The sequence below is a fragment of the Adiantum capillus-veneris genome, chromosome 11 (assembly GCF_014529385.1).
Source record: "Adiantum capillus-veneris isolate H3 chromosome 11, ASM1452938v2, whole genome shotgun sequence".
NCBI lineage: Eukaryota > Viridiplantae > Streptophyta > Polypodiopsida > Polypodiales > Pteridaceae > Adiantum > Adiantum capillus-veneris.
This window is the reverse complement of record NC_140941.1, coordinates 2,650,202-2,673,475: the sequence shown is the minus strand read 5'-3', so window position 1 is coordinate 2,673,475 and position 23,274 is coordinate 2,650,202. Positions and strand designations below refer to the sequence as shown.

General features: G+C 40.5%; 1 protein-coding gene across 1 annotated transcript in view; it reads right to left on the bottom strand.

Annotated features, from left to right (window-relative positions):
* The window catches only part of LOC147446807 (uncharacterized), a 50,631-nt gene extending 29,339 nt beyond the window's left edge, over window positions 1-21,292 (bottom strand). The window contains exons 1-3 of the mRNA XM_086524186.1: window positions 21,044-21,292; window positions 20,700-20,749; window positions 20,325-20,589 (exon numbers count right to left, since the gene is read on the bottom strand). Coding sequence (XP_086380312.1) covers window positions 20,347-20,589; window positions 20,700-20,749; window positions 21,044-21,215 — 465 coding nt within the window. The 5' untranslated portion in view covers window positions 21,216-21,292 and the 3' untranslated portion in view covers window positions 20,325-20,346. The remainder of the gene's footprint in view (window positions 1-20,324; window positions 20,590-20,699; window positions 20,750-21,043) is intronic.
* Between the last annotated feature and the right edge of the window lie 1,982 nt (window positions 21,293-23,274).

The window sequence follows — 23,274 nt, the reverse complement described above, 5'->3', positions numbered from 1 at the left end:
ATTTTATATCCCTTTTGATACACATACCAAAAAAGTGACTTGCATCTCCCAAATCCTTCATAGAAAATTGTGTGCTAAGTGACTTATTTAAGATGGAAATCTAGTCTTTAGACTTCCCTAAAATGATCATGCCATCAACATAAAGTATACAATTAATAAGTGAAACATCATTCAACTTCTCGGTATACAAGCAATGATCTTCTTGGCTTCGTACATAACCTTGGGATTGCATGCATGTACTTGTCTGTTTTCTGTACCATTTCCTTGAGCCTTGCTTTAGGCCATGCAATATCTTATGAAATCTACACACTAGTCTTGTCCTCATTTTCTTTTTAGGTTCAATCTAGATACCCTCAATTAGTTGTTCATGTAGAAATATTTTTTGAGACCACCCGAAGGAAATCCGCCTTCCACGGCATCCCCGCTCCCACTCGTCATATTTGACGTCCATTATCTTTGAATTCAAATTAAAGTAAAATCAAATAGTACATGAAAGCTCATGTTCGGCCTCAAGTTCGAAGACTACTCCCCCAAGTCTTGAAAGGATCGACCTCAAGTTTGAATAGCAAGACTTGGAAGCATTCTCAACCAGTGTTCAAGAAAGTCTTTTTTTCTAGAAAGCAAACAATATGTGAAAGGATCGGCGTCAACTTCGAATAGCAAGACTTGGAAGCATACTCAACCATCAGGAAAGTTTTTTGTCATAAGGGCCTTGGTTTCCTCCTTGCCAAGATCCAAACCGAAAAAACTAGTAAAATTCTCAAGATTTATGGGAGTTTTGAACTAGTTTCTTATAGATTTTTTGATTTTTATTCCCTTTAACATCATTGGCAAATGGCTCATCTTGGTTTTCAATCGACTCAAGGCTAAGCTGAGGGAAACCTTTCCCAAGCATTTTGCTCAGCCTCAAGCTTGAATGAAAGGGATCACCCTTGACATTGAATGAGCAAGCCTTGGAAGCATGCTTTGGACTTTGGACTCCAAAAGTGGGAAGCATTCTACAACCTTTGCACTCTCCACTCTAGAGTGCTTATGCAATGGCCCTTAATCTCAACTTTGAGCTACAGTATTTCACATTTTCTTGTCACAGTAATTTAGTTCTAGACAACAAGAGGATTGAAATTTGTATTTCTATCATCAATGAGCATGTCTATAGTATATAGAAGCTAATTCCCAAGACAATGTATAATTGTAACATTGCTTGTTACAAAGTCTATCATTGTAACATTCCTTGTTTCATCTTTGTCAGCACAACAAGGATAGCCACATGGTTGAATTCCATGTACATAAGACCATTCTCAACCTAAAGTTTGGGCCTAAAGTTATGTTTTTACATAATGCCTACTCCTAGAGAATCATGATTGAGGATGAAGGTTCAGGAGCTGTCATTTCTGAACAAGTTTGTAGTTCCGATACATGTGATTTTACTAGTCCATGAATTAAAAACCACTAAAAATTTGCATACAAAAAAATGTGCATCCTAAAACATTGTTCACCTCTTCTCAAAAAATACTATAGAGAACGAGAAGAGTTGTCAGGTTTTTGTGTATTTTTTCCATAATTCCTAAATATGTGTTAAAGACCATGAGTGCAAAGACTATGAGGATTTTGATGAAGCTTACAAAAAAATCGTGGTCTTTTGAAAAGATAAGAAGATTCATCTCAGGGAAACTGGTGAGTTGCTCCGCTTGAATTTTGGGAGGGGTGGTATGAAGAAGTTAGTGGAGGAGATACAGCATAATGTTGCTATGGTAGAAGCAGCTACATATGGGTTGTAGGTATACAATAAAGCAGATGATGAAGGTGCAAGAACTAAAGGTGACTTGTGGCCTTATGCATTGAAGACTGCGGAAGCAAGCAAGGTGACTCATGGCAAATTATGCCAAGTTGGGAATTGCATTCGGGAAACTACACGATGAGATAACCCAGTAGATTATCTTTCAGTATATGCATTTTTTTGCCAGGTCTCAAGCTAATGAAGCCATAGTATAAGAGAAGCGCAAAAGACATGAAGATCTTGCAAGAACATCAAAAAGAGCAACTAGTTCTAGCAGTAGGCAAGATGAGGGGTTGCTCCCAAAGTAGTAATGGAAGAGGCATTGAAAGATAAGAAGCAAGGTAAGCCCAAGGAAACTTCCTATAAGCTGAAATCTAACATTGAGTTGGCTACACATCTAAAAAATGTTTTTGAAGAGCGCATTCTCAATAGGAAGGTGGAGCTCACGTTGGGTGACATCTTGGGAATTTCCAAGCGTGAGTTTCATGAGGACATTATAGACATTATCAAGAGGAAACACCAAATACCAAGTGAGCACGAACCTGATGCAGTTCAAAGCCAAATGATCCATCACACTGAGTCAATTTTGGATGCTTATGAAGAGACATTTGAAGATGGAAATTCAATGAAAGTGGTGGTTTAAAATCCAACTATATCTGAGGTAAGGCATGTTCATTTGAATGATGATAGAGATGTGGAAAATGTGCCCAAGAGTCACTTTTCTAGGACTCATTGGGCAAGAGCAAGGACAGAAACCACTGTGAAGCTTGGGGACATTGAAGAGCCAGTTTTAGCACTTGTGGACCATGGGTCAGAAATCAATCTTATGGAAAAGAGCAGTCATCAAAAAGGTAAATGGCCTATTGATGTTGATCACGGTTCGCGGATTCGAGTTGCCACCAATATGCTTCCAGGGGATCTTTATGGTGCATGTGCAAATGTTAAGGTAGCTATTGGGAACTTTTGTGATGCACAAAATGTCTTTTATACAGGAGAATTTGTCCTATTCACTCATATTGCGACAACCCTACATTATGGTTGTGCGCACGGAAACAAAGGTGTTAGATGATGGCTCGGCCTATGCAAGGATCTGGAGCACGGATAGTAAAAGGGCTGTTCAGTATTTGACTATGTGTGTTCATCATGCTAGAAACAAAGATAGCCTACATGATCATCCATTGTCGAAGATACGCAAAGAATTCAAAGAACACGGGTTTTGAGAGGATTTTCTCGGGCTGCCACTATAAAGCGGGACTATGGTTGTACAGAGTGGGAAAGCTCTTGCAAAGAGAGACTTTCTCTTCAGGGTTTTTGGGATTAACACTTGAGGGTTCGGTTTCATATAGGAAGTTTAATGAGCTACCTAAATGAGAAAAGAAATATGTGTCAGGTATTCAAAGTGAATTCCAGGGATATGTTGTGCTTGATCCAGATGATGTAATTTCCGAGATCTTTGAAGAGGTCTCTTATGTGGACACTATGTCAAAGCTAGAGGAGATAATGCAATACAGGTTACAAAGTGGAATTGACATTGTTAAAGTACATTGAATGGACATGTATGAATAACTCGATACATACGAAGCACTTACACATATAAAGGAGAATTCGGGTGAAGTAGTTGAAGTCCAGGTAGGGACGAAATATAAATCTGTTGCAAAGAAGGTAAGGCCGATAGAAAGCTTCTCGCTAGCCTATACTGAGAGATTCAAAGAACATTGGGGAGCAGCTAAAGGTTGGAGAGGAGGATTTCCTTACTGAAGAGGATATCGAATTCTTTTGAGAGATTCTTGGAAAACATGGTAAAGTATTTGCTTTTGAGCCATGTGAGATTGGGTATTCAGATCCAAATGTTGTTTCTTATATGGTTATATTTAATGTTCCTTGTATTCCATGGAGTTTACGCCCTATTCCAGTACCCAAAGCTCACTTGCCGAATCTCGTTGATTTGCTAAATGAGAAGATAAGGATGGGCATTTTGGAACCATCATGCACACCATACTCTATATGTTGGTTCACTGTTTGAAGAAGAATGGTACCCTAAGGTTCATTCAAGATATGAAACCAGTCAATAAGGTAGCAATCCGCAATGTGGGTACATGTCCAATTGTGGACAAGTTTGATCAAGACTTTGCAAGAAGATATATCTACTCTAATAGGAGTGATCTTTACTCAGGATATGATCAGTTTCAGTTTGCTTTGGAGAGTAGGGATTTTACTACAATGCGTACAGCTTTTGAGTTGGTAAGGATGTGCACTCTACCACAGGGTGCTACTAACTCTGTAGCCCACATGATGAATGGCATGAATAAGGTACTAAGGGATTATATTTCTCATGTTACTAAGCCTCTCATCGATGATCTATCAATCAAGGGATGTGAAGAAGGGTTCAAAGATGAGGTAAAAGACCAGAGGGGGGTCGACAATTTAACATATTGCTGACTGTGATGCCATTTTATCCAATCTTGAAGAAGTTAACTTGACACTTTCAGGGCCAAAATCAATTTTTGGTGCTAAAGAGGTTTTAATTGTGGAGCATATGTGTGGCCCAAATGGAAGACGATCGAGTCCGGCTAAAGTTGAATCTATACATAAGATGAAAGAAACATGCACATCGGTTACTAAGGTTCGGAGGTTTTCGGGTGCATGTGCATTTTATCGTATTTGGTTACCGCACTTTTCTCATGTTGCAGAGGTGCTTTATTAATTGCTAAGGAAGGGTAAAAGGTTTGTAAGGGAAGAAGCTCATACAATGGCCATCAAAAAATTGAAAATGATGCTTCTCAAGGCTCCAATATTGAGAAAGGTTGACGATAAGTGTGGAAGGCCAGTGATCTTAATCGTTGATACTAGTCCTGCAGGTATTGGGTGGGCTATAGGTCAAGATGATGAGGATGGTAGCAGATCTGCAGTCCGGTTTAGAGAAAAAGTGCTTAATGCTCCTCAAAGCGGTTACCCACAAGTTATAAGAGAACTTTGGGGTGTTGCTACGGCCCTGAGGTCTGACAAATAATATTCCATAGGTGCTTCAGTTGTGGTGGAGACAGATTGTTTACCATTAATAGAGATGATTGCAAACTGCACTACTCCGAACATTGCAATGTTGCAATGGATAGTCTTTATTAAATCTCTTAACCTTGAGTTTTGTCAAATTGCAGGCAGAGATAACCCTATAGCAAATACGTTGTCAAGGGCTAGATATGAAGATGAAGAGGAGATGCTTACCACTAATGATGATGTGGGTTTAAAGTTCTATACCTCTTCTCATTTACATGCAAGCTGTGGTACTCATGCTAGTGTTTTTTAAGTTTTTTCTAAAGAGATGTATGATGGAGAATGGATTTTGATAGGCTGTTACCTCAATACTCTTACCAGGCAAGCGGGATGGAGTGATCAAGAGTACAAGAGGATCAAGAAAAATTCTTATAGCTACTTTTTAAAGGATGTTGATCTGTGGAAGCAATCAAAGCGTTCAAGAGGGGTACCACAACGGTGTCCACTAGGAAATATGTAAGATAGCACGTGCGAACAAAATAAGGGATTTATAATTAGGTACATTTACAAAAAAATGTACTTACATAAAGGGTTTTGTAATTGAGAAAGTGAAATTTTTCATACATAAGGGCTAGTTTTTGTACAACAATGCGTACATAAGAGGTACATGATATAATACTTGAAAATATACAAATAAGGGATTATTTAAATACCTCTTGTTTGCACGTGCTATATGAAGTTTTTACATAGTGAACTCCCCGGGACCACAACGGGTTGTCTGTGATAAAGCAACTCAACGACAGGTGATAAAAGAGTTTCATGAAAGCTTATGGGTTGGACACAGAGGGGTATGGGCAAATTTTGTCAAAATCAAGGACAACTACTGGTGGAAGGGAATGTACAAAGATATTGCTCAATTTGAAAACTTGTTTAGTATGCCATCAGTACTCTAATGTACGTCATCAAGATGGATTGCATCCTACTTATCCACTAGCTATGCATTACAAGTGGGTAGTGGATTTGATTACAATGCCAGTGGGGGTTTGTTAGATGAGGTATATTGTTCTTGCTAGAGAAGATCTCACAAACGAGGTTGAAGGGAGAGCTTTGCATACAAAGACTACAAGTTATGTGTGTAAGTTTTTACTTGAAGATGTAATTTCCAGGTATGGTTTTGTTGGTAAGATCACTGTTGATAGAGGAGATCTAGATGCAGATGAAGCTCATGAGTTATTTGCTCATTTGGGCATCAAATTTTCTCTTACTACGGCATACAATCCAGAATGTAATAGGAAAGGTGAAAGAGGGCATCCGCCTGTTGTTAAGGCTTTAGCAAAGGCATGTCAAGGGCATATTGGTGATAAGTCTAAGCTACTACCTTTTTCTTTATGGGTTGATTGCACTACACATAGCTCAGCTATAGGCTATATGCCATTTGAATTGATGCATGGACAGAAACCCATTAAGCCTACAAAGGAGGCAGTTATGTCTTGGACTATAATGCCGTGGGAAGTAGATATGTCTATAGAAGATTTTCTTGCTTACTTATTCGCCAACTTGAGAGGCATCAAGAAGATATTCAGCAAGCCAAAGAAAATCTCAAGGAGGAAGGGTTGAAGAATAAAGAAGCAATGAGAAGCATAGACTACGGCCGTATGCTATCAAAGATAGAGATTGGGTACATGTTTATGACAGTAGGTTGGAAAACCAATACTCCTCTATGTGAAAGATGATCAAATGTTGGTTTGGACCATATATATGTTGTACTTCATGTTTATGACAATGCAGCAGAATAAATTATGTGAGCTCGATGGTACTCAGCTTAGGGTGCCTATTGCAGGGAAAAGGATCAAATTGTTCAAGAAATGAGAAAGCGAGTTGACTTTTGAGGATCAAATCTTAGATCAGCAATCAAGGGATGATGATGATATGTAAGCATCAGACAATCTATTTGATGAAGCTTTTGATGATGCAAATTAAAGGGAAATATGGTTGGCACATGCAGGAGGATATGCAGGTTCAGAGGGGGTGGATGTTGTGCCGCTCCGCTTCCATGATAGGGAAAAGGTCTAGGGGATGCAAGTTTAGCTTCTTTGAAGCCTATATGTATATTGAGCAGTGGCCACGACTTGATAACAGGCAAGGCTCAATGCTAAATGAATGTCGTATGCAGCTTTATGGGGCCATAACCTGTGTTCTTAATGCTAAAATTGGGTATTTTTTAGGTGATTAAAAATATCACTTTATGGATTAAAATTGTAGTGCTCAAGGTTCTCTACGGCATGTCTTTACGGCTCAACAATCGGAGCTACGGTGAAGAAGCTATGCCAGTTTGAAGTTGGGATTGATTGCATACATGTACCGGACTGGAAAATTGCAGATGAGGAATCAGAGATGGAGTGAATGCATGGGCTTCATGTCCTCGTTTTGTGGAGCATGTTGGTATTTTCAGATGTACAATCAGAGCTCTGGTTGCTAAGATATTAGCAGTTTAAGGGGTATGGTTTCGTACTTGTTTGGTCGCGTCAGTGAGTATACCATCTGGGAGTTTCTGGGTATCGACTAGGCTCTAGAATCAGTGCACTTAATAGGGCAATAAGCGGTCAAGGAGCATCTTGTGTGGAATTTCATCTCATACGATGCATTGAAAGTGGGGTATACGCCAGTAGCACTACGATAGCCGGTATGTATGCCTAATGTGGTGATTAGTAGTGCTTGGTCGGCAATAATTGAGCTCAACGAGAAAATGCTTTAGTAACACACTTCAGAAAACATTGATTGCAAGATATGTCCAACCTAGCAGTGGCAAAGAAGCTCTGGTGCTTTTAATTGAATGCCAAGTGAAGGTTTTCCACCAGAAGATATCACTTAGGCTTGCACCTTGAAGGTAATTTCTCTTATGGTGGCTGCCCAAATGAGCAAGAGATGTGGCTGCCCCAAAGTGGGGTTCATATACAAAGTGAGGACTTCTCTCCAAAAGTTATCACTTGTGCTTGTACATTGGTAGCTCAAGGCTAACGGAGAGACATGATATGCGAGGAAAGCCCTTGGTCGATGTGCATGACAAATGTGGTGTTCATTGAAGGAGTGTCTGCCGAAGAGAAGCTGGCCGCTCAAAAGCACAAGAATTATGGCCGCCCAAGGGTTTAGTAAGTGGAAAATGGTAAAAGAAAAAGAGGGAAGGCGTTTCAAGAAAAGAAAACTGACAAGATTTTAACATCATTGATGCGTCTAAAATGCCCAAAATCTTTTGAAATGATTGGCTATATATCTCATTTGGAAACCTTGAGAGATTAACACGGTGTTAGTGGGTCGCCGTGACAGACGTCTGCAGCATAGGTTTCTGGCACTAACATAATGTCAATACTCAGGGAAAGTGACTCGGATGGGGCACGGAGACTCTATGAGATCGTCAATCTCACGAAGTGAACCTTAACAAGCAAACACAACAACTCTACAAGCAAACCAACACTCAATGATCAAGGAAATCTGTATATGTCCTTTCTTACAGCTCTAGGTCATCTCACCATTTCGGCACTCGAACGGACTCGAAATGGAACAAAACTTTAGGAGGAGGTCTAGGACTCCTAGGGGCACTATCCTAGCAAGTCTGGTTGAAATCCAACAAGGTACCAAAATCACGATCCATCATGAAAAAGGTCTTGAAAACTGCAACAGAACTATCCAAAACTGTCGTCCTATGGTCTAAGAACACTCTCCTATGGTCAAAACGACTAAAAACAATGATTTAAGCACTCAAATCTGCAATTATAGCTCACAGACGCGTAGTCACGAACCACAACAAAACCGACAATGCTTACACTTAATTTAAAGAGCAAAGAGAGAGGAATACAATGCACATTTCAGAATTGAAAATGGATTACCCAATCATTAGAAAAGTCGATTACAAGATTGGAGCAGCTCGTAGCTTGAGCGTATGTTTTTTGAGCTCCCTCCTTCTTCTAAAAATAAGCCTACTTTCACATTCAGGTTATTGATCTTTACACCTAGGGCATTTTAAATGACCAGTGGCCGGCTCACATGGACCTTTACAATTATCATGACATAATTACAACTCAGGAAATTGACCACTACTCTGGAATCAGGATTTACACAGAGTATTACTACACTAGATCGGAAAACTAATAGAGTACAAATGTGGTGTCCGGCTACGTGTCCGGCCAAGTGGGCGCCCATTTGATCTGTCCTCAAACATACGGCCAAAAAAGAACTCCAAAAAAAGGTCTTTTGTGGCCGTATTGACCTCTCTGGGTGTCCAAACGACACTTATGATCGGATGTAATTTCTAAGGTTTTCTCGCATTTCAGATTCATGAGTGATGTCAAAAGATTTAAATAAAATAGCTTTTAAAAGTTAAGACTACTACATATCCTAAAGGGAATTGAGTAATTTTGTGGCTATGCTTAACACTAGAATGGTAACCTAACAGGACATAAAAGTGTCCTTTCAGGGTTTTGGGAAAAAATTCCAAAACCATAGTAAATCCACTCATTTTGAAAAATCCTTTCATGAGCTTATAGTTCAATAACTACTATATATGGAAAAAATGAGAAACTTGTAATTTTTCTCATCCCTTGGTCACTACAAGCCTCCAAAGTTGATGCACCAGTGCATTTTGCCCAAAACAGCAATTTCTTACGATTGATTACATATAAATAAGAGTGGGGATTTTTGTAGGACCTGAGATAAAATGCCTCGTTAACTTCAATGGGTTGGTGACCAAAACATATGGTTGCTTTTACCTCACTATTTTTTTTTTGGGAAAAAAAAGTTGCATTTTTGCCATTCTGCGGACCTATCATCAAAGTTTCTATAGTCACGCTCAATACAGATACTATATACATGTTTCCTTAGTTCCCTTTGGGCCTTTGGACTCAAAAGGATAATGGATCTCTTACAATTGGAACTTTGGGGGCAATGATAAAGTGCTAAATACAGCAACCATGAAAACACTGGGTTTAGCATTATGACCTCTAGAAACCCATAGAAACTACTCAATATCTAGCCAAGTTTGTAATCTATGATTAGATATGGTTACTACCTACAAAATACACACAATTGGCCTAAGAAACTAGCAATATTGAGAAAGTTATACTTGCTATTCTAAAATGTATCGTATTCTTCAGCAATCAAAAAACTCAACCATCATCATATACTATGCTATATAGCATATTAGGTCCCCCAAAACTCAAGGAAGATTAGCTTTATGTTATACATTACACTTACATAATCAAAATTGAATTTGGATATCAAGAAAGCCACCAAAAAATCATAAAAGTGCTAATTTTGGCCAAAAAACAGGATTATGCAATTCTTGTAAATTGGTCATAACTTTCAATTTTAACACTTAGCTCTCCCTACAAGCATCAAAACATGTTGAGAACTTTGAAGGCCTAACCTCTAGTCATCTAAACCTCACAAACAGGAAGTTTAGAGTGCCTATAGTTGCCAAAAATTGAAGAAAAACCAAAAACAGGACCCGTTTTTGCACACAGTTTAGGTTCAAAAATGTTGTGCAAGAGTAAGGTTAATGGTGAGATCGATACTCCAAAAAAAATGCTAAGTTTTTTTCAGCTCATAAGGCAACTTTGTGGATATATAGCACCTAGAAATTCATTTTCATACTCTTCAAATAATTCAAGCAAAATGGTCACTTAACAGGACATAAAAGTGTCTTGTTACCATTCTAGTGTTAAGTCTAGCACACTTAATAGATGTATATAGAAAAAGAGATCTATATGGACCAAGAAAGGTGAGTCTGTGATTGTAGATAACCCACACTACACGAGGATTGGGGTAGTGAGATTCTAAAACTATATATCCAATTGTGTAGACACGGCATAGTATGGCACCAAGTACGCCTTCCACTAGTATCTTATATGTATGAGGATAACCCGCACTACATGAGGATTGGGGTACTACGATTCTAAAACTATTCCCTACCTCACTATGTAGGCAAGGCATGGTGTGGCACCAAACAAGCCTTCCACTAATATCTTGTATGTATGAGAAAAACCATAGTAATCCAAATAACAAGGCCACTCAAGCATTTTTTGCACGGTGTGTCCATGGAGTCAGAATGGCACAATGAAGGGGGAGGGAGTGACAAGCTTAGTCATGCCCTTTTTGCAGACCTAAAACGATGTGATAAGGGAAAGAGTGACAAAGTCACTCAGTTATTTTGTGCAATATAGTTTAGAAAAAACTTAGTAATCCAAATAACAAGGTCACTCAAGGTTCTTATGTAGCGTGGCTGTGGAGACAGAACAACCCAATAGGAGGCTCGAGGGGGGTGACAATCTCACTCATGTCCTTTAATTCGCACGGTGTGGACAGGAGGCGAAATGGTCCGATAGGGGGAGGAGTGGCAAAGTCACTAAGTCTTTTGCACACAACGTGGGTACACTTTCGACAAAACGGGGCAAGAGGGGGTAGACTGACAGGGTCAATCAAGTTGCAATTGTATAGAGTGGCATCGATCCGGAACAATGTGAGACAGAAAATATTCAAGTATGGCTCCATGTTGATGTAGATATTGTGTTCCCACATGATGAATGCAAGCCCTTGATGTGGTGCTTAGAATTGAAGGGAAAGTGAAAAATAGACGTTTGAAAATATACATATTAGTCATTAATAGGTGTCATCATCACTGTGTGAAAAGGAAGATTTTGTATCTTCTAGCTTATTACAATATGTAATATTAGAGAAGAGCATTTGTACTCTAGGCCTAGAATATGATGTTATCCATCAGAACAACAACAATGCCATCAAGTATAGGGACTTTAGCTAAATGAAAGTGACATTTAGACATTTTTCGCTAAAGTAGGACCATAAAATCTCAAGATACAAAAGACATGAATGCCATGATTTTGTATACGTGTCAAGTGAGTATTGGCCTATATCTTAATCCATGGATTAGCAAATAGACCTTTTTAAGATGTTTCTGGCCCGAATGATGAAAAGCCGCTTAATGTTTTCCAGCAAGGTTATCTTCACTTATCATTTTTATAAATTTGAAGGTAATGATCTCCTCCTCATCATTGCAGATTAAAAAAGAAAGTGACTCTCCATGTGGGGGAAAGTAAGCATGATCCTCCAACATTAGAGGAGGAGCATATTAGACCGAATATTAGACCTTCCACATTGGAAGAGACAACAAGTATAAGGTTTATAATAGATGGATGAGGATGGTGCCATACCTCTGCATAGTTAAGTATGGTTTTTATTTGGTGAGCCTAAGATGCTTTTCCTAAAGGAGGCCAGGAGTGAAGCCACTTAGTAGCATCTAGGCCATTGTCTTTCACTCAAATGGGATGACAAATAGCAAAACAAAATAGAGTTGTTATTGTCGTTAAAAAGCCAACATCCTCAAAACAAGTAAAAAGCATTGTCAAAAAAAGAAAAAACAACATTGAAAGAGTTGTGGTCGATAATGTGGAAAGTCAGGAAGCCGTGGTTATTCTCAACATTTGCGAATCAAGGACATCGCTCTAGATACAATCACCTATGCTTTTGTCTTTAAGACATGTTGCAATACACGAGAAGTTGATTTGAGCAACAAAAGTCACGAGGATCTTGTTAGTCATGGGCTTGACAAAAGGAGTTGTGCTTTGCATTACCTTGGCCAACATCCCATACAAGAATCTTTGGATCTTTTTTCAGCTAATGCAAAGCGAGTGCATCTATGCTTGCATTTTGAAGGCATGTGGCAGTTGGGATGGGCAATAGAACTCAGGATGATAGTATTAGTGAGGGGCTATCGAGAAAACATTATGCTTGGCACTCCCTTTGTTGACATGTATGCCAACCTAGCAAGGCTAGGAGGCCTTGGGTGTTTTCAGTCAATTCCAAGCGAGGGTATCTTTCCATATGCAATCACCTATGCTTTCCTCTTGAAGGCATGTGGCATTGCCTTGGTTAACATGTATGTCCCGAATGTCGTCTCTTGAAGTGCATTGATTGTGAAATATGCCCTCAACAGGGACATGGCCACAAAGCTCTGGCCGACTGTTTCTAGGATGCAAAGTGAGGACACTTCTCCTGATGTAATTACCTATGTTTGCATCTTGAAAGCATCTGGCACTATGTAGGACTCTAATATGAGAAAAGATGATATTATTAGACAAGACCTGTCTTCTTGGCACTACCTTGATCGACATACATGCAAGATGTGGTGTGCTGGAGAAAGCAGAAAAAGTGCTTGTGGAGATTTGTGTTGGGAAAAAAAGCTAGGGAGGATGGCATCTGAGAGGATCCATGGCAAGCTTGGAGATGGGTGCAGGTGCAAAGAGCGAGAGCAGGAGTTGACACAATAATGAAACAAAAGCAACACTATGTATATTTTATTATTTGTGTGAAACTTTACATATAAAAATCTTTGTCATGCAAACTACTAAATATAATTTCCCACGGGATGACATCAAAATATATGAGGGATTGAGACCCCAACCCCCCCCCCCCCCCCCCCCCCCCCCCCCCCCCCCCCCCTCTCAAGCCCGGACTAGACACACCACTCTCATGATACCTCAATTATTTGGTGTAATTGTCAAGCATGAGTTTTAGTTTCTCACACAACCAAGGATTTTGGTGTATCCATAACCTGGTGCTACTGTTAGGCTACCAACAAACGGAGTTTTTGGTTCACTGCCAAACCTTGGGTTTAAGGTGTACCCAATAACCTCATGAGAAGCGGGACAAAAAATAGGCTGAGATCAATTTTATTTTATTTTTGGAAGGTCTTACCACTTATGGGTTGCAGTGTCTATATCCTGTACAATTTTTTTATCATGGCAATAGTTGATAATTTATAGGCTAAAATAGGGCTTTGACTAAAAAAGATAATTCTGTAAACAAAGGACAAACCATAAGTCTATAAAACTAAACAAGAAAAATAATTTTGGATTGTGTATATGTTGTTGTAGTGAGTGCTCTGAGCAAACCATTGAATGATTTGTCCTAGCATTGACACTATCTTTCATGCAATTGGATGCTCGCATTATCAAAGATGATCTCTTGTGACAACAATACTTTGAATGAAAGTGTCAGCTTCGACGAGTGTCCTTGCAATTAGGATAGGTTCCATTCTCAAGATATCAAATTGAGAATTCTTTTTAGCTCCAAAAATCTTTTATCGATGATCTCGCAGCTTTTGAGATGCTTGAAGATCTTGTGAAGCACCAACTTGGGTACTAGAGAAAACTGCCCACAATTGCAGCGTTTTGAGAAACCTATCCAAAATTGTGCGGTCTTCACCACCTTGGCCTATTTACACTGCACAGCTAGTAGCATTTTGAAAGACTTGCTAACAATCTCGACAAGATCGCCTAGCACGTAGGAAACCCCAAATCAAGCTACATGCTTTGTGTGTATTTTGAAAGGCCAGTAAAAAACGTGCACCATTTGTAGGCAAAACCACCCGCCTTGCAAAAGACTAGCTCTTGCACAGCGTTTTGAGAGGTTGTATCTATAGCGCTGCCTTATATCCTCACCCTATGTTGAGCTGCAACGCCAAACTGTCACCACTGCCTAGGCTTGCTGCTGCATTTTGAGACGATGTGACTGTGTATTAGGCTGTGACTGCGTACCAAACCGGAAACGTCTTGAGATGCCCGCAGGCGCGTGCTTGTCACTGCCGATTCCCTGCATCTGCAAACCTCCTTAATGCGACTGCATCTCGATATGCAACTAGTGGCTTGCGTTGCCTTGCCAGCACTAAGAGCACCAAGCTCTGATACCAGTGCAAAGGGAGGATGGCGTCTAAGAGGATTCATGGCGAGCTTGGAGATGGGTGCAGATGCAAAGAATGAGAAAAAGAGCGAGAGAGCAACAGTCGACACATAGAAAAAAGCAACGCTATGTATATTTCATTATTTGTGTGAAACCTTACATATAAAAGAGCTTTGTCATGCAAACTGCGAAAATAATTGAAGCTTTACTGCATGCCATAAGGGCATTATTTGTGTGAAACCTTACATATAAAAGAGCTTTGTCATGCATGCCAAAAGGGCATGTTCCTATGGACTGACATCAAAAATAAATGAGGGCTTGGAAACCCAACAATTTGTGTCTCAAAATATGTCCTCTCTTGGAACACACTGCTTGTGGTATATTCTTAATAGCGGCAGGGCTAGAAAGCTCTGTGCTGTCAAAAAATCGAGCAAAAAACAATGTTTTGCTTTGCACTGTCGTGGTTGACATGTATAACAAATGTGATAGGGCCAGGAAGCCTTGGGGGTGTTTTCAGTCGATGAGAAGCTAGGTCATCTCTCCAGATGCAATCAACTATGATTTCCTCTTGAATGGCATATGGCACAATGCAAGATGCTTATATGAGCAACAAAATTTATCATGGTATTGTTAGTTAGGGGCTGCTGAAAAAAGAAGTTGTGCTTGGTTTTACCTTGGTCGACATGTATAAAAAATGTGGGAGGGCCAAGAGGCTCTGAACTGTATCCATCAGATGTAAAGTGAGCGCATCTCTCCAAATGCAATCACCTATGCATGCATTTGAAGGTTCATGGAAATTTGGAAGATATTGAGATAGGCAAAAGAACTCATGATGATATTAGAAGTCATAGGCTATTGAAAATTACCGTTGTGCTTGAAATTGCCTTGGTTGACATGTATGCCAAATGTGGCAAGTCTAGGAAGCCATGGGCTGGTTTTAGTGGATGCAAAGTGAGGGAATCGCTCCATATGTAAACTTATGTGTTTGTCTTGAAGGTATGTGGCACTACACAAGAAGCTGATATGGGAAACAACATTCACGATGATATTATTGTTAGTCAAGCAGGGCTGTTAAAAATAGAAGTTGTGCTTGACATTGCCTTCTTGCTTGACATGTATGCCAAATGTGGCATGGCCAGCAAGCCCTAGGATGTTTTCAGCAAATGCAAACCAAGGCGATCTCTCAGATGCAATCACCTATGCTTCGGTCTTAAAGGCATGTGGCACTACGCAAGACACTGATATGGGCAAAAACATTCATCATGATATTCTTAGTCAAGGGTTGCTAAAAAAGAATGTTGTGCTCGCCATTTCCTTGGTCAACATGTATTGCAAATATATTGCACTTCAAAAAGAAAAAAAAGTTCCTGAGGAGATTCTTGTATGGCTTGCAAGGCACCGATTATAGGATATGCGAAATAGGGGTAGCGCCCCAAAGATATGGTGTACTTCACAAAGCACAAAGAGTTCTTGAGGCGCTGTCTATCCCAAATGTTGTCTTTGAATGCACTGATTGCGTGATATGCCTTACAGGGGGTGGAGCCAAGAAGCTCTAGACTATTTCTAGCTAATGAGAAGCGGATGTATCTCTCCGAATGCAATCACCTATGGTTGCATCTTAAAGGCATGTGGCAATTTGAAAGACGCCGAGATGGGCAAAAGAACTCAGGATGATATTGTTAGTCAGGGACTATAAAAAAATACTTTATGCTTGGCATTGCCTTGGTCAACATGTATGTCAAATGTAGGAGGCTAGAAAGAACTGTGCTATTTTTAGCAGATGCAAAGCACGCACATTGCTCCAGATGTAATCACCTATGTTTTTGTCTTGAAGGCATGTGGCACTATGCAAGACACTGACATGGGCAACAAAACTCACAAGAATATTGTTAGTCAAGGGCTACTGACAAAAGAAGTTGTGATTGGCATTACCTTCCTCGACATGTACGCCAAATATGGTGTACTTGAGAAAGCACAAAAAGTTATTTAGGAGCTTCTTGTACGCAATGTTGACTCTTGGAATGCACTGATTGTAGGATATGCAGAACACGGAAAGGCTAGGAAGATGTGGTGTACCTCAAAAATCACAGAGAGTTCTTCAGGACCTTCCTGATTGGAATGCTAAAGTCTTACAATGCACTAATTGTGGGAGATGCCAAACAAGGGAAGCAAAGTGAGCGTATCTATCCAGATGTAATAATCTATGCTTGGAACTTGAAGGCATGTGGAGATTTGAAAGACGTTGACATGGGCAATAGAAATCATGATGATATTGCTAGTCAGAGAGTTTTGAGAAAAAAAAATGCTTGGCACTCCCTTGGTCGACCTGTATGCCAAACGTGGCAGGGCCACGAAGCCATGGGGTGTTTTCAACCGATGTAAAGTGATGGCATCTCTCTAGATGCAATCACCTATGCGCGCTTTCCTCTTGAAGATATATGGCACTACACAAGTTGCTAATATGGGCAAAAAAATTCATCATGATATTGTTAGTTAGGGGCTTCTGATAAACGAAGTTGCGCTTAGTATTGCCTTTGTTAGCATGTATGACAAATGTGCCAGGGCCAAGAAGCTTGGAATTGTTTTCAATTGATGTGAAGTGAACGCATCTCTCCAAATGCAATCACCTATGCTTCCATCTTGAAGGTAGGTGGCAATTTTGAAGATGCTGAGATGGGCAAAAGAACTCATGATGATATTGTTAGTCATCGGCTTTGAAAAAAAACGTTTTACTTGGCATTGCCTTGGTCGACATGTATGCCGAATGTGGCAAGGCCACAAAGTCCTGGGTTGTTTTTAGCAGATGCAAAGCGAGGGCACCTCTCCAAATGTAATCACCTATGCATTTGACTTGAAGACACGTGCCATTATGCAAGACGATGATATACACAATAACATTCACAATGATATTGTTAGTCAAGGGCTACTAAAAATATAAGTTGTGCTTGGCATTGCATTGGTCGACATGTATGCCAAATATGATGTACTTTAGAAAGCACAAAAAGTGTTTGCAAAGCTTCTAGCATGGAATGTCAACTCTTGGAATGCATGAATTGTAGGATATGTGGAATATGGGAAGGGCCAAAAAGATGTGATGTACAAAGAGTTTTGAAGGAACTGCTCGTTCGAAATGTCTAAAAATGCAATGATTACAAGATATGCCGAAGAGGAGCAGCGCTAGGAAGCTTTGCACTATTTTCAACCGCTAATCCGAACCGAGCGCATCTCTCAAGATGCAATCATCTATGTTTGCATCTTGAAGGCATGTGAAAATTTAGAAGATGTTGATATGGACAAAGAACTTATCTTGATATATGATTTAATGAAAAAAAATCTTTAAATAATATTTTACTATATCTTGAGAAAATAAATTTTCACAACAAGGCCAACCAAGATTGTCAATTAACCTTTAGCCAAAAAAGGATGGTCAAAGAAAATAAAAAATAAAGTTGAGGGCATATGGGTTACCTTTCAATTGAGAGAGAAGATTCTTAAAAGGACGACTGATATGTGGTTATTTCGTTGGCCTAAGGCCTTTTTATCAAATGAGCCACCAACCTCCGAGTTCTTTGATGTCCTAGTAAAGTGTCAGCAAAGTTCATTGTGTAGAGTTGGAATTCAACATCGAATGTCTTGATCAATAGAGGAAACACCGATTGAGATAGATTGATGGCATGCTAGAGATACTAATGAAGGACTTCTAGCTATCGACATTGAAGCCTTGATACTGCATATGACTGCAGCCTTCATAGTGCATATGTCTCGTTTGAACTTTCAGAGCTTATTTCTCGATGTGAGAAAACGTTGATCCAATGACCGTAGTAAGCTCTCTCACCATTTGGCTCATGTGGGTGGTTTTGCTATGAGGGAATGCCTGCCGAGCTTCGTGAGTACTTCTTCTAAAGTTTGCACACCAAAGAGAGGAGCAACATCAAAGGAACATTCTTGATTCCATCCCTAAGAATCTAGATTGTCCATGGAAATATTGCATGCTAGAAATGGGAGAGCGGCGTCTTGATGAGCTTTCTATTTAAATTTTCATCTCTTGGAATGCATTGATTATAGGATATGTCCAACATGGCTATAGCAAGGAAGCTTTGGATTCATTGCTCTTGTACCTCTACTACAACAACTTACTCATCCCTACCTTGCTAATGTTTTGCATCAGCCTCGTTACTCCTATGTTTGTACTCTGACAGCTTACTCAACCCAATCCTACCATCATTTTCCATCAGCCCCCCAATTCAATATTCACACACTACTAGTTGAGTGATTCTACTCTAGTGATTGTGTTGGAGCTTATAAACTGAGAACTTATCACTTCAATAAACTTTACATCGTCTATGACATAGAACATAAAGCTACATCCGCTTCTCTTCTAGTTTAATCTATCTCTTGTATCTTTTGCATTTGTGTTAACTTTTGTTTTGTGTGTGATGAAAAGGACATATTTTTATAATAGTGGATGTTTTGACTACACAACTACACCTCCAACTCAACAACACTACAAGATCCGTTATCTACATCCAATTCCCCTTGTTTATACGTTTGCTTGGTCCAACACATAATCCTACGGGACCCGGGGCCGTCTCTTATTTCATATAATTTTTAAAGTAACCATATAAGTCCACTATACTTTTGTATGGCACTTCTATATGACGTGCATTGTATACTTAGCATTTTCACTTTGCACCTAATTGTAAGAAACAATGTTTAACTATTCACATTGCATTTATGTAGCTTGACACAAACATTGTTCTCCAGCTTGCACAATTGGACGACACCCATACACAATATATTACCAAGTTGGTAGTACAGTTTAATTTTTATAGTCTGCTGGTGCCTTCTTTATTTGATTTACTTTGATCAATGCTCCCTTAAGTTTAGTTTGGCTACATGTTTTTCTCATTACTGCGTGCTCAGTCTCAATTATCGTATCTTTGTATGAAATAGATACCCATTTCTTTCCTCACAGTTTGGTAATTGAACTTATGTATTGCAATACCCAATGCACTCTGTACATGTTTACTTTAGTCCTAAGTGATTGATGTGAATCTACATATGTCCTTGTTTGGTTTGAAAATGTATCTTATATATTGCAACCCAACGTTCTCCTGTACATAACCAATTTGTAGGATGAGGACAACCCTTTGTCCCAACATTTTCCTCCTCAAATATGTTTTGCACTAGATTCTATGATCAATAGTCAACATTCCTTTCTCCCTCCAGCTACAACACAACTCTGTGTGTTTGTGTGGCGTGTTTTTTTCATGTTCTACGAGAAATAAGAAAAATTTGAGTACGCTTGATTGAGAGTAGTATAGGTGTCTCAAAGATTGTCCGCCGTCTAGAGACTAAATTGTCGATTTTACTAGGATGAATGACAATTTGCAAACAACAAGCAAAGTAGGTTAAGGAGTAGGGTTTAAGTAGAATGATTAAGTTCGAACCCTTTGTTCGATTCAATTACCCTCTTTAGTAGCCCTCTCTCTCTCTCTCTTGTATAGTCCTCTCTCTCTCTCTCTTGTATAGTGAGTGCTATGGGACACAACTAATTCCTTCTTTCCAATGCTCATCAAGTCCCAAGATGAGCAATTATTACTGCTTATAAGCAATTGGTTCTACTCATCAGCTCGCGTTTCACAACAACAATCACAACAAGTAATCAACTGCGCTCCAAAATCAATCATAACACGTACGGCAAAGGCCCACCAAGGAACTGGGGCTCTCTCTCTCTCTCTCTCTCTCTCTCTCTCTCTCTCTCTCAACACTTAAGCCGCTAAACAGTAGTGGAAGATGAGATACGGACCTGCAGGAAAGCGTTAAGTAGATCAGGCGTGCAGGCAGGCGCAGGTCCAAACTGCATGCTGAGAAGAAGAGCCGGAGGATACCACGCGCGAGAAGGAAGGGCGGGCTACACACGCGCCTCCCTGGCAGCGCGGACATTCGTTGTGGCACTGCGGCGGCCGTGATCCCGGCTGGTCCTTTTGCATCTCGCCTCGCCACGCTTTTGCTTTCCCCTGCAAGACGTTCTGCACCTTCTCCGGCTTTTCTGCAAGCATCACCCGCTTTCCCTGCATGACACAGGTCCGTCTGTATCAGATGAAAATCAATTGATCATGGCGGCTGGGCGGCCTTGCTCAGCTGGCTGTGCGCGTGCAGTGTAAGGGTAACAATATACTACCTGTTTCTGCAAGGTGCCAACATCAGACAGGTAGCTGCCTTGATATTCGCCTGCAAGCAGTACTCTCTCTCTCTCTCTCTCTCTCTCTCTCTCTCTCACACACACACACACACACACACACACACCAGTCCACGGCTTGATCACATGCTATAGAAAGAGGGACATGAAAGCGGACTCGAGCTGCGAGCTGGAGCTTTGATCACGCATGCATGGCACTGTGCAAGAGAATCTAAAGATGGGTGGCACTGTAGGATAACAGTGCAACCGATGGGACACCACTTACAAAACAACAAAAGTGCTGGCACAACGTCCTCGAGGGCACATGATAATCGGGGCAACATTACCCTTGTTCAAATGAGCGCCTTGCTGAGTGGAGCCCCCCTGGTCAGAAAGAAACAGCCAAGCGCCAGAAGTGAGCCGTAGGGACACTAACATCATCAAAAGCAGAGACGCAAGTAGCGCCAAGCGATATAAGCGCGGAGCCTCATCATGGCTAATTACTGCAGCCTGCGCCATCTAATTAGGTGTTAAGGCTACAGAGAGTGAGGCAACTGCAACTGCAATATCAAGAGTGAAGGTGAAGGAGTAGGAAGGCGCGTGCATCAAGAGCTGTAGTGGGACAGACCGTCGTAGTACGTGGAGCTCCAGGCTTGTGACTCATATTTCTTCAAGCTGTCGCTGTTTAGGACCCTGAATGTTATGGTGCTGAAAAAGTTGCTTAAAAGCCAATCATGTCCGGAGCATTGGGCCAGGGTAAGTTTGGATAACATGTAATCATGCATCCTGTCACTGTGTAGTGCTCGATCGCTAGAGCCTAGACCCAAGTCACCCTCCCACACTATCTCGCAAGTGCGGCTTCAAATGGGATCTACCATTGAGGTGATTCGGACCGTCAAGGTGATTCGGACCGTCAGATGCACATTTTTAAATTCGGGACATTTGGTAAATTCGTGGAGAAAAGTAAATTCGGGTAGGCTTGTAAAATCGGGGCAGTCCGCACCCCATGTCTTGAACAACCCGCGACCACCCCACTAGGAGCCATGTGCACTAACCACTACGTCCGCATGTGTTCGTTGAAATATAGTGGATTCGAGTATGTCATATTGTAAATGTGGGCCGATTAGTAAATTTGGGCAGACTACTAAATTCGGGGCAACTGTCGAATTTGACGATCCACGATTATTGCGCTCCACGTTTTCCTCCTCCACCATTGATCCCATTTCAGCATACCGGTGTTATATAGTGATGAGGCAAGTCACCCAACAAGTGACCTTGTGTAGTTGCATATAAGAATGTCACAACACTCATTGAGCATCACTTATCTCCACATTGTGCTAGTTATACCGCATTCCTCTTGTCACGCATGGAGTAACAACTGTGGGAGGCCCCGATAATAATGTTGCATAGTATTTGACAAACATAAACAATAGTTGATGTCCCACCTTGGCAAGTTGGTTGTTGGAGTTCCCTGTTAGTGGCCTATGCACGGGTGAAGTTCTCCAGAAAATCATTGATTTGTTTGGCTCAAGATTGTCAAGCCAAAAGCAAATGCATGAGTTCACTAGAGGGCAAAGGTAAAGGCAAGCTTGCCAAGGCCAACAATATCAGTACTCATTTAGTTGCCTTGATACCCACGAGGGCCGACAATTGCTATTATAAATGTGGCATGACGCTTTGTTTGGCTCGAGAGTTTGAAGCCAATGATATAAGTGGGAACTCACAAAGAGACAATGGCAAAGGCAAGCTGGAAAGAGATGATGGTGATAAAGATTTGATAGAGGAGATTGGCATGGCGAAGATGGTGGCTAACACAATGGCCATGACACAATGGTCTACAATTTAAATTTTCTAAAAAGGCAACCAATGCTCAAGATGACATTCTTCTAAGGCACAAAACAGAGGGTAGCAAATCTGCTAGCATGACAGTTATGGCAAGGGTGTCCATGTTAGATTCTTCATCAACTTGGTCTCACTATTCATGTCCACTATGAGTTGTAGAGAGGTGTTAGACTTATGGCATCTCAAAGTGAACTGCCAATGTGATCCCATTATTTATTTGGCTTTAAGATATTTATTTTACTTATTTGTCAGAGTTCCGGTAGGTCAATTTACTGGGGAGGGTATATATGTGACCCATTGCCACCATTGTACATTGTATCAATCTATTCATTGCCAAGGTTGAATATTGGTTGAAGACTCTCTCTCTCTCTCTCTCTCTCTCTCTCTCTCTCTCTCTCTCTCTCTCTCTCTCTCTCTCTCTCTCTCTCTCTCTCTCTCTCTCTCTCTCTCTCGTCATTGGGTGCAAGAGCAACATCCCACTATGAAAATCTCTAATTGTTTACCGTAGTCTTTTATCCCGTCTTGTAGAGAGAAGGTCCAAAATCAGCTGGAGAGGGAAAAGAGAGGAAGGTGGGTTATTTTTTTTGCATTTCAAATATGACCGCGATAGTTACCTCTGTTATTGTCGCTAGTATTATCCTGTTTATTCCCAAAGTACAATTTAGCGCCTACACATTCAAATTTTGGCTTAAACATTCCCCCCTCCCTCAAATTTTGGTGTTTCCTTTCCCATAAT